Source organism: Elgaria multicarinata, chromosome 2 (genome assembly GCF_023053635.1).
Source record: "Elgaria multicarinata webbii isolate HBS135686 ecotype San Diego chromosome 2, rElgMul1.1.pri, whole genome shotgun sequence".
Taxonomy (NCBI): domain Eukaryota; kingdom Metazoa; phylum Chordata; class Lepidosauria; order Squamata; family Anguidae; genus Elgaria; species Elgaria multicarinata.
Genome location: NC_086172.1, coordinates 2,920,475 through 2,932,695, shown reverse-complemented (window position 1 = coordinate 2,932,695; position 12,221 = coordinate 2,920,475). Strand labels below are relative to the sequence as shown.

Sequence of the window (12,221 nt, the reverse complement as noted above, 5' to 3'; positions counted from 1 at the left end):
ATTGCACATAAATAGGATGCCAGGAAAAAAAAAGTTTTACCTGCATTATAGAGTTTGGTATCGAGATAGATTCCAACAAGCTTTGCCATATTTGTGAGATCTCCTCATCTTCCTCCTGTGGGGTCTTTGTTGGTGGGAACTGTTCATCGTCAGAGCTGGTGCTGAGATAATGCTTTCTGGGGTTAGGCCTGTCTGGTGCCAGCGGGGTAGATACCTCTATAGGTCTCATCGGGGTGCTGGGGGTTTCCATGTTGTCTCCTGCTTAAAATCAGCAACTGTTCCCGACGGCTTGTATTATTATTATTATTATTATTTATTTATATAGCACCATCGATGTACATGGTGCTGTACAGATAACACAGTAAATAGCAAGACCCAGTCTGAAAAGCACTGCACACCCTGGTGAATCCTTTAGGGGTTCTGAAAACTCTTCCTATTGGCTGTGGGGCAGGCCATGTGATATTCCTTAGCCAACCGCTGAGAGGCTGTGGGGAGACATGATTGGACATGTTCCACCGGTCGCCTGCAAAAAAGCATCATTTCCGGTCGCCGCAGAAAAAAGTCACTTCCGGCCACGTGGCCTTTCTTTTGACAGGTAGTGCCAGCATTTCTGGACACATGGTGTTTGTTTTGACAGCTGGTGAGGTCTGTTCTGGTCATGTGGTGTTTGTTTTGACAGCTGGTGTCGTCACTTCCGGTCACGCGGTGTTTGTTTTGGTCACGTGACCAAAACAAAGCCACATGGCTCATTTGCATAAATTTGACAGGAGGTAGGGCCATATACTACTACTACGGATCTGAACCAGTGAGTTGCTATGCTGACGCAGTGGCTCAGAAGATGGGAGGCCAGGGCCTAATGCTGATAGAACGGATCCCTTCTGCAAGCACTTTGATCTGACACCAGCACTGGCAGAACAACAATAATTGTATCGGTGCTTCTTTACATCTTTGGCGTAATGAAGGCAAAGCTGCATTAATAGAAGTATATTTTGGGCTGCATTAATAGAAGTATAGCTTCCAAATCGCATGAGGTACTGGTTCCTCTCTATTCGGTCCTGGTTAGGCCTCATCTAGAGTATTGCGTCCAGTTCTGGGCACCACACGTCAAGAAGGATGCAGAGAAGCTGGAGCATGTTCAGAGGAGGGCAACAAGGATGATCAGGGGTCTGGAAACAAAGCCCTATGAAGAGAGACTGAAAGATGTTTAGCCTGGAGAAGAGAAGATTGAGAGGAGACATGACAGCACTCTTCAAATACTTAAAAGGTTGTCATACGGAGGAGGGCAAGGATCTCCTCTCGATCCTTCCAGAGTGCAGGATACGGAATAATGGGCTCAAGTTACAGGAAGCCAGATTCTGGCTGGACATCAGGAAAAACTTCCTGACTGTTAGAGCAGTACGACAATGGAACCAGTTACCTAGGGAGGTTGTGGGCTCTCCCACACCAGAGGCCCTCAAGAGGCAGCTGGACAACCATCTGTCAGGGATGCTTTAAGGTGGATTCCTGCATTGAGCAAGGGGTTGGACTTGATGGCCTTATAGGCCCCTTCCAACTCTACTATTCTATTATTCTTTTTACCAAAAATGGGGCTAGTAGAAGCATATAGGTTAAGTGTACATTAGAAGTCAGATGTGATGACCAGAAACCTGAAGTGCATGTCAATCATTTACAAGTTTACCCGGATTTTCAGTCTTTTTCCTCTTGAATGGCTCCCCGGCTCTATCCTGCAAACTGTTTTTTTAAACTTGGGGGAGGCTTCAAAAGTATTTTGAGCAAAGGGAACAATGTCCTGTATTTAGAGGGAAGCAAGAACAATGTATCAAAACCAGGCAAGGATTACACCCTATTTGAGTCCGATCTCCTCCTTAAATCCAGGAGGTAAAACGTTTACATCCTTAATAGCCTCTAAGTTCAACATTGTTACTATCTTTTATATCAGTCATGAACAAAATGGATTTATTTCAAGTACACAGGTTGCAGATAATATCCACAGAATCTAAACATACCTCACTATTGTAAACAAAATAACATCTCGCCCACATTTCTGCCATTCAGGATGGCTCTTGCAATGAGTCATCTTATCAACCTAAAACTGCTATGGGTTTGCTCTTGCCCCTTTGTGTTGTTGTTGTTATTATTTATTTATTTATTTATATAGCACCAACAATGTTATTGTAATGTCAAGTCACATATCTTTGAAACCTTTGTTTTACACAATAGAAAACCCAAGGCTTCAGGTCCTCAGTGTTCTCCACCCCCCAAAGGCAAGGTCCCACTCTACTGCTGAAATCACTAACTTCCTTGAGACTGTCTTGGAGTCATCTTTGCCTTGAGTGGCTCAGTTAGATGATGCAGTTGCAGATTCGAGGCCACCCCAGGGAAAAGTGGTGAAGATGCACAGCGGAAAAGTCGGGGGCTTTTCTGCTGGTCTGTCCTCGCTCGGAGCCAGACCAGCTGGAAGCCACTGGAGGGGAGAGGGACGGGGCGGGCATGTCGAGCCTTATGGCCGCCACAGAGCGGCACTGCCTCACTTCATTAGGACAAGTTGCCACCACTGCGCACCAGCAAGAGCGCGAGATTTGACTGTGGAGCAGCACCAACCTGGTGGCATGAAGACAGCCCCCTTGCCATCTAGAGGCAATTCCATGCTGCTGAAATCGCTTGATGCAGTTTTGCCCAATTGGATTTATTCATGCCTATTGTTCCAGTGACACACACTGGGGTCACACTACAAAAATCACTCACTTTCCTAGCCTGTCCATTCCTGGCAAGTTTACAGCGCATTTACCATTTCACAGAGCATGGCAGACTTTAAATTTCTGTGGCCACCCACAGCCAGATATTTCCTCCTGTGGATCTCAGACAAACCCAGAGAGAGGTCTGGTTGCCTCAGTTGGCCCTTACAAGCCTACATAGGATTGCTAAGAGGTGTGGGACACCATTGTTCTACTTTGCTTCACCTTTTTTTGCTCAGATTCCCTAGAATCTGGCTGAGTGGGTCTTCATTGTAACTTGCCATGGAACCATTTATTTATTTATTGCATTTCTATACTGCCCAATAGTCGAAGCTCTCTGGGCGGTTTAAAAGGATTAAAACAACCAAACACAATTCAAGGTATAAAACAAGCAACTATAAAAGCACAACCAGGATAAAACGGAGCAGCAATGCAGAGATTTATACAGATTTAAATACAAATTTAAAACAGTGAAGTTAAAAGACTATGATGATAAACTGTTAAATTACTGGGAAAATAAAAAGGACTTCACTTGGCATCGAAAAGAGTATAACATAGGTGCCAGGTGAACCTCTCTAGGGAGATCATTTCATAACCAGGGTGCCACAGCAGAGAAGGCCCTCCTCCTGGTAGCCACCTACCTCGCTTCCTTTGGCAGGGGCTCATAGAGAAGGGCCCCTGAAGATGATCTTAGGGCCCAGGCAGGTACATATGGCCCCAAGCCATCTAGAGCTTTGAATGTTAATACCAGCACTTTGAATCGGGCCTGGACTGACAGCCAGTGAAGCTGGAAAAGGACTGGTGTAATGTGGTCTCGTTGGCTAGTCCCTGTTAACAATCATGCTGCCCTGTTTTGTACCAGCTGAAGTTTCCAGACCATTTTCAAAGGCAGCCCCACATTTAACGGCATTGCAGCAATCCAGATGACAGGTTATCAAAGCATGGATAACTATAGCTAGGCTATCTCTGTCCAGATAAGGGCGCAGTTGGTATATCAGCTTAGGCTGATAAAAGGTGCTCCCAGCCACTGAGTCCACCTGTGCCTCAAGTGACATTTCTGGATCCAAGAGCATCCCCCAAACTATGAACCCGATCCTTTAGGGGGAGTGCAACCCCCTCCAGAACAGGTTGAATATCACCTAGCCAGACAGACAGACCACCTGCTAAAAGTACCTCCATCTTGTCTGGATTGAGTCTAAGTTTGTTGGTCCTCATCCAGCCCATTACTGTGCCCAGGCACTGATTCAGAACAGCCACTGCCTCACCTGGGTTTGATGAAAAGGAAAGGCATGTGAAATAGTCAGCAGAGCCCACCACACATCACAATAATCAACAGTTGTGCAGATAGTCAACTCTGCACACCGTTGATTATTTGCATTGGTTATTTTGGGGAAATAACCAACCATGGTGTGGAAAAACAATTGTTGACTATTTAATCAACCATTGACTATTGTGTTGTCTGAACCCAGACACTATTTACTTAGACATTCAAATCTGTGGTGCATTCACACTTGCAATTCTGAGTAGAGTTCTGGTTACTCCACTTCAAAAATAATATTGTAGAGCTGGGCAAGGTGTAGACAATAACAACCCAAATGAACAAGGGACTGGAGCATCTCCCATACAAAAGAAAGGTTCAGTGTTTGGAGCTTTTTAGCTTAGAAAAAAGGCAAACAAGTTCAATAATAGAAATGTAGAAAACTATGCATAGTGTGGAAAAAGGAGATAGAAAGGAGTTTCTCTCCCTCTCTCATAATACTAAAACATGGGGTCATCCCATGAAGGTGTATGGTGAGACATCCAGGAGAGATAATGTGCTACCACAAAATGTAATGATGGTCACCAAGTTGGATGGCTTTAAAAGGGAATTAGACAAATTTATGAAGATAAAACTATTAATGGCTACTATTTATTTATTTTATTTATTTATTACATTTATAAACCACCCCACAGCCGAAGCTCTCTGGGCGGTTTACAACAGTTATGATGGCTGTATACCAGATATGATGGCTGTGTCAGAGGCAGTAATGCTTCTCAGTACCAGTTGCTGGGGAACATGAGCAGGCAGATGCTATTGGACCCATGTCCTGCTTGGGCGCTTCCCACAGGCATCTGGTTGACCACTGTGGGAACAGAATGCTGGACTAGACAGGCATTTGGTCTGGTTCAGCACAGCTCTTCATATGTTTTACTTTCCTTTTCCTTTGACATGTCCCATGCTGGAATTTAGGGAACACAGTTGCCGTACACATTTAGGGGAAAATGTGAACCCCCTTTTAAAAAAAGTAATGTTGAGGTCCAATGTGAGGATCTGAAGAAGAGGTCTTAAAACTGTTCATAACGATATTGAAAACTGTTGGGCCATATACATTTTTCAAACCATTTTCAAAGTGTTATATCCTGCTTGGTGTAGATCTGGCCCTGGTCCATTAACTCAATATGTATTTGGGTTCATTATAGCAAATATGCTATCATACTGCAACACAAAAACCACAAGCGAAAAACCACACTTGTCCTTAACAAAAAAAAACACTGAATGACTGCAACAGAGTTAAGGAAAACAACATAAATGGCACCAGCATTTACAACTTGATTCCTATGTCAACAAATATGTGTTCAAAACATTTATTACATTAAAAGAATTAAAAACAAATCAAAAGGAGGCCAAATGCGTTTCAACAATTTTGTTTTCCTCAGTGGCTTACATAGATACAATGAAAACATAAAGAAAAAATAAATACAAATAATGATGCAATATCTGTATATCTTTTGTTATCATAGCTGTTTGGATCAAATTAAAACTTATCCTTTTTGTTTAAGTCTTGATTTAAATGGAGGATGGGTATTGTAATTCTTTGCTTGGTCATTCTCTATTGAACTAGGAAAGAAAAAATGTCTTTTTTAAAAATAAATAAATCTATATATTATAATTAAAATTGCAATTTTCAGGCTGACCTTTTTTAAATTTCCCAACATGGGTATCTTAAATTTATTTCGGTAAGTTATGAATAACATCTTTTTTAAAAAAGCTCAGCCTGAAAATTGCAAATTTAATTATTATAACTATATATAGATATTAATGTAATAAATATTTGTTTACACATATGTGTTAACATAGCATTCAAGTTGTAACTGCTGGTGCTACTTATGTTGTTTTCCTTAACTCTGTTGCAGTCATGCTAACATACTGCAACATCTCAAATTCAGATGAGCTAAACTTTGGTTCTTCTTTGATGTAGTTAAAAAACACCATTCTGAACACATTTTCTTTTTCTTTCAGTAATAAGGAAGATCAACAAAAATCTATTTTTATGAAGTCAGAACAGGGTGGCTTTAAATTGAAAGAAAATGTGCAGTTTCACCTCTATATCAGCACCTCCCCTTGTGGCGATGCTCGGATTTTTTCACCACACGAAGCAGCGCAAGAAGGTAGTGCTCACTTTTTCCTTACTAAAGGAGATGTCTGAGATAAAGCCATTTATTGAAAATTGCAGTGCTAGCTTTTATAGTTTATAGAAATCTAGTTTTTCTCTTCTTGAAAATCTAAACCATTTAAATTTCCTCATTTTATAAAAACAGTGCTATATAAAAAGGCTGCCTTTTCTTAGGACCACTTCATACATTGGAACAACCATGTAGGAATGAATCTGTTATGCCTTGTAGTTCATGTGTGAATGTAACATGAAAGTATTTAATGTGGCTTTCCTGGAGAGTTGTAAGCCTCTTTGAAAATTTAATTTAAAAGTGAGATTTTGTTTTAAAATAAATGTCCTCCCATAAAGGGATTTTGAAATGTGTGAAGTAAACCTCGGCGAAGAAATCTTGGGTGTGATTTTCTTTATAAATGGGATGCCAAGTAAGGTTCTTAATGTATGCCTTTGCTTAGCCTTGGTTTTGTTTTTGCTGCTCTTCTGTGAATTCCCTGGGTGCTTCCAGATGGAGGGCTCCGACCGCTGTCACGTTGTGCAGCTATTTTGTCTTTTCCTCCTTAACGGATTTTCCGTGGAAAGAAAGAAGATGGAAGAAATGGTGAGAAAACACATGAGGGTTACAAGTGAAAGGTAGCGCTGTTTGAACCCCACATAAAGTTTTGTGAATTAGGCAGGATGGTGGTGATAAAAGCCAAGTCTGGAAGCCCCCTGTGTCCAAAATGAGTAATTGAATATGGTGTTAAATTTTCTTATAAAGCAGTTACCAGTACCAAAAGCGGTAGCAAACTTTCATGTCATGATTGGTAACTGTGACCACTTCTGTCACTTAGATCAGGGAGACAGACATCCGAATCGGAAAGCAAGAGGACAGCTGCGAACTAAAATTGAATCTGGAGAAGGAACCATTCCTGTTCGATCTACAACTACAATCCAGACATGGGATGGAGTACTTCAGGGAGAAAGATTACTTACTATGTCATGCAGTGATAAGATAGCTCGGTAAATTGTTTCTCTTTTATCAAACTGACAGCTTTTCCATATTGCCAAACCCTAGATTTTTGATTGCCTCGTATTGCGATTTGTATTGAGTTTTGCTACTGGGTATATTTGACATGTGATGTTTACTCATTTCCATAAGTTCTTTCTTTTTGTAATGCCAGTGTGCCTGAAGGGTTGCCTGTCTCCACATGTGCCTGCCTGTAAACTAGAATAATGAACATGGGCCATTCTTTGGGTGTGGTGAGTGGCTACTGGCAAAATATCCTTCTTACTCCGTGGAAAGATTGCCCCCAGGGAGTCTCACCTGATGCTACTTCACTAAGTGAAGACCTTTTTATTTTTCCAGTCTTTTTATTCAGTTTGTATAGCTCTGCTGATTGCTTTCTTTTATTTCGTTTATTTATGTTGATTGTTTTTATGCTGTTCTTTTAAATTGCATTTGTTTTCCATGTTTTTCTTTTACACCCTGGGAATTTGTTGAGGGGCACACTATAAACTGTAACTCTATAAAATTCAAATAAATACATTAAATGTTAGATTTATCAGCTCCTCCCAACTTTCTAGATTTTCTGGATTCCTATGCAGTCTTGCAGTTGGACAGCTTCTTTGATGTTTTTTGCCTATGTTTTTAATTGTGGCTTTTGATGGAAAGCAGTCTGTCTTTAGAGATTAAGAGGAGAAATTAGGATGTGGCCAAATCAACTTGAATCTCATAGAGGCATTTTGCCTTCCTGAGGTTCCTTGATGGTTTGATGCATGTTCGCTGAAGTAGGTTCTGATTGTTCCTGACCCCTAACAAATCAAGACATGTGTCCAAATGACCAAGACACAGCAGCCATAAGGGAGCATGCCAGGGGCAGAATCCAACATTATGGAAGTGGAACTCTGCTCATGCAATGGGACTTTCTCCCCCTCTCTTCTCCCCTGCAATCCTCCACGCCCTCTGAAAATCTGTTCCAGTTGTTCCCCTAATCCTCTAGAATAGATTTTGAGGGTCCATGGGGGTCTGCAAGAGGGAGGGGGGATCACCCACTCCTGGTTCCAGTGGCAGAAACAGCTCTGTCAGCGGAAGAACCTAATGAGATATCTGTCACGAACCCCGCTCACCATGAGACTCCTTTTTACCTCTCTCTTTAAAGGATCCCAACCATGAATGCAGTTGGTGTACAGCTGCCCTCTCTGTGGATTATTTTTTTTCTTTCTCTTCCCACTTCTGGGCATCACCGGCTCTGTGATTCTCTGACACTTCTTGGTACCACAGCACCGCTCTGTGCTCCTTTTTATTCACCCTTTTTCTTTACCACTGCCACCATATAATCAGGTACTTAAAGAATCCAATCCAGAGTGAAACAAATTAACTTTTATTTAACAAGAAGTTCACACGTTTCATTAAGCTTATGGTTTCATTTGTTCTAGTACTTAGTTGTTACTATACAGTTGTCATGTATTGAGTAGGGGGCCTACTCTACCCTCTAAAGTCAAATCTAACTTCTCTTTCTCCTCTTATTCCCCAAACAATAAAACGCAGACCCTACACTGATTTAACCTCTTCAGCAAACTAACCCCAACTTTCTCTCACTCCCAACTGCCAACTACTAACTGATTTCAACTGTCATTCCCCTTCCTACACTTGAATCCAACAGCCAATCAACATTTACTGCAACGTTCTGTTCACTCACTACTACTCCCAATGGAATTAGCCACTTACCAGCCTTGGTCCTTTCTAACCTCAGAACCTACACCAAATGGGTCCGGAACACCCCGGTGGGTAATCAGTGCTAATCCAAACAAACAAACATTGAATCCCAGCTGACAAGCTTCACCACAGACAGGATTGTAAATAAGAATCTATTTATTGTAAAAATTGCAAAATTAAGCAAGTGGCATGGTGATTATATAAGTATACAATCTCTCTGTCTATGGTTACAAGAAAAGAGAATGAAATGCAAATACAAGATTAATTAAAAGAATCGCAGTTGCCAAAGCAGGTATTACAAACTTAGCTAATAAGATAACAGCTTGAGCTCCTCCTTATCCGCTTCCATTTACTTCTTGCGGTTTAAAGCTAAACTAAAACACATTTGACTGTACTAAAACATAGTAGTTAACCCTCCCTACTCTTCCTCCTGCATGCAATTTGAATCTAAAAGCTATGTTGAAGCATTACTAAGTTACTAAGTTCCTCTAGGTATGTGAAGAATAAAAGTTAGAGTGAAACAGAACATCCAAGACTTGGAAATAATTTCAAGTTCCAGCTTCAGAAATAACTCCAAGTCCTAAAGTCTAAAAATACTCTAAGGCTGTAGCTAGACCTAAGGTTTATCCCAGGATCATCCCGGGTTCGTCCCTGCCTGAGCACTGGATGCCCTGTGTGGCACTTAGATGAACAGGTTTGATCGCAGGACAATCCTGGGATAAACCTTAGGTCTAGCTAAGTCCCAAAGTCTAAAGGCATAAAGAGATTCATAGTTACCCAAATCCTTGGGTCCTTTTCTTCTGTTGCCCCTGGATTGTGGAATGGCCTGCCAGACAAGATTCGTAAAATTAACTCTCTATGTGATTTTAAGGCAGCTTTAAAGACTAGCCTTTTCCGGCAGGCCTACCCAGATCAATGTAAAACCAAGAGTTTTTTAAGATGTGTTGATTCCTGTACTAATGTTGTTCCCCACCTTGATCCAAAGGGAGAGGCGGGTAAGAAATTATTATTATTATTATTATTATTATTATTATTATTATTATTATTATTATTATTATTATCCAAAAGTCAGAGGTGAAGTCGAAGAGCAGGAAAAATAAAAATCAAGCCTTGCAGCCTCTGTTATCTGTGCTTTTATACTCTTGCTCTGGCCAAAGGTGGGGGTCCCAGTGAGTGATGAGTCCATCATCTCCCAATCACAAATGGCATGAATAAGTGGTTAGACCACCCATTCACCAATTAGAAGTTAAGCGTCTCCCCCTCCCCAATATCTCACATGTTATACACATGTAAAACATGGCTGCCATATGGCCATCTTATCTTGATTGGCGTATGTCTGTCTAGTACATCTTCTTTGAATTCACGTTCCTCTTGAGACATATTTCGTCATATCCACCCAAACACCTCCTCCCAAGTGTCATGTTTGCTCAGTATTATGACTTTCCATGCCCAACTTCGACTGAGGATATTCTCTTATCAGCAGGTGCACACCACAAGATGTCAAAACAAGTTTTTTCCTCCTAGTGGACTTCTGAGCAAGCTCAGTTCTCTCATCCAGCTTGCTCACACACTCTGCGGGCACACTGTGGCCTTGACTGTGCTCTGAGAAGCCGCTTGTAAAAGTCCACTGTGGTTCCTCCCCTACTTTTCTTCAAAGACAGTCTTGCAAGTCTTAGCTAGAGTCTTAGGGCCTTACTAGACCTGCCGGCTTACGCCGGCAGGGAGTCGGGGCCGAGGCGCACTAACATTAGCGCGCCTCCCCCGAGCTTCCAGACGGCGGAGTTGCAGGGAGGACGCAAGCCCTGCGTCGTCCGCCATTTTTTGTTTTTGTTTAACAGGGCCGCGTGTGGCCCAAAGACGGCGGACAAGGTAAGGTTTTTTTTTACTTTTTTTAAAAAAACGGGGGGGGGCGAAGGATGGCAGGGTGGGTGGCACGGGGGAGGGCGGGGGAGATCGTGCCGCGCGCCGCCCGAGCAAGCAGCCAAGTGGCGCTTGCCCAGCGGGCAATGCCTGGCATTTTCTTGCTCGGGCGGCGCGCGGCGCGATCTCACCCGCCCTCCCCCGTGCCACCCACCCTGCCATCCTTCACCCTCCCCTCTCTTCCCCCCACCCGCCGATGGGCACAGCGCTCCTATGAGTGCTGTGCCAGTCAGGGCCGCGGCTTTTCGCGGCTCCTCGCGAGTAGCCTGAGCCCGGAGCTGGGGAAAAAGCGCGCCATAAGCACATTCGCTTATGGCGCGTTGAAGGAGGCCTCAGCGCGGCCTGCCTCCGGATTCCCCTGTGCGTCATCTGGACGCACAGCAGGGAAACCGGTCAGAAGGCGCGCTAAGGCCTCGTCTAGGAAGGCCCTTAGTTAATGGTATAAAATCAGTAGGCATAGAATCAAACTTCAAAGTCTTCGTGTCCATGGCTCAGGGGTCTGGAATATACCTCTGCGGGTCTTTCAGATATGAGTGGGGTCTTTTAGGGGGTCTTCTTGTAAATCTCCCCAAAACTCTCACTCCAGCCATTCCACCATTCCAGGTCAAATCATCCATATTTAACCTGAAGTAGCCTTCTTCATGCAGCATAATTTAACCCTTTTAGCACCAGATTAACACCATATGAAGTCCAAACAACATTTACATCACAGATACGTATCATAAAAAAGTGAATCATCACAATATCACTCCAGGAAGGCTCTTGATTAGTCAAAATTTGGTTCATAGCCCAAAGGACATCTAAGAAAGCAACAAAAGGAGAGTGATAAGTGTGTTAAGCTATCTTCCTGTTTGCATTCCCTTTATATAAGTGATATATAAGGTGATATATAAGGTGAAACCCTGATCCTATTTTACACGCAGAAAAACTTTACCTCTGAACATCCCCTACAGAAGTACAACCCGACAGTGTAAAAAAGTCAAAGGAAAAAATATAAATGAATTTTCAGTCACCGTTATTGGTGTACAATGTGCAGATACACCTTGTGCCCTTCAAATGTGTTGGATTACACCTCCTGTCTTGCCAAGTGCAAGAGGTTCATGGGATATGGAGCAAGGACTACACAAGAAGGGAAGATTTGCAGCTTTTATTAGATAGCAGGCAAGAAAAAAGGATACAAGAAGCTGTAGCAAGCTTTTGAGCAAAGATTATCTTACATTCCTTATAGTTGCTGGGAGCCCCAAGAATGTCAACGGAGTGATTCCATCTGCTGGCCAGTCATGCACACAACGTCCTCTCCTGCAGTCTAGGTCTGTGTCGAAGCTCCTCCGACAGAAGCCAGGGAGTCTTGTTTATACTTGAGAGCTCTCTAGCCCACGTGCCGAATTGTACTGTCGGCCTGCTTGGTCACACCGTGGGATGGTAACGTTCCCGACCCTT

The 12,221-nt window shown here is 42.7% G+C and overlaps 1 protein-coding gene across 4 annotated transcripts in view; it reads left to right on the top strand.

Annotated features, from left to right (window-relative positions):
- Nucleotides 1–12,221, top strand: part of ADARB1 (adenosine deaminase RNA specific B1) — an 85,402-nt gene that overhangs the window by 57,420 nt on the left and 15,761 nt on the right. For all 4 annotated transcript variants that reach the window (XM_063115922.1, XM_063115919.1, XM_063115920.1 and 1 more), the window contains 2 exons: nt 6,016–6,164; nt 6,997–7,165. In XM_063115922.1, the coding sequence (XP_062971992.1) occupies nt 6,016–6,164; nt 6,997–7,165 (318 nt within the window). The remainder of the gene's footprint in view (nt 1–6,015; nt 6,165–6,996; nt 7,166–12,221) is intronic.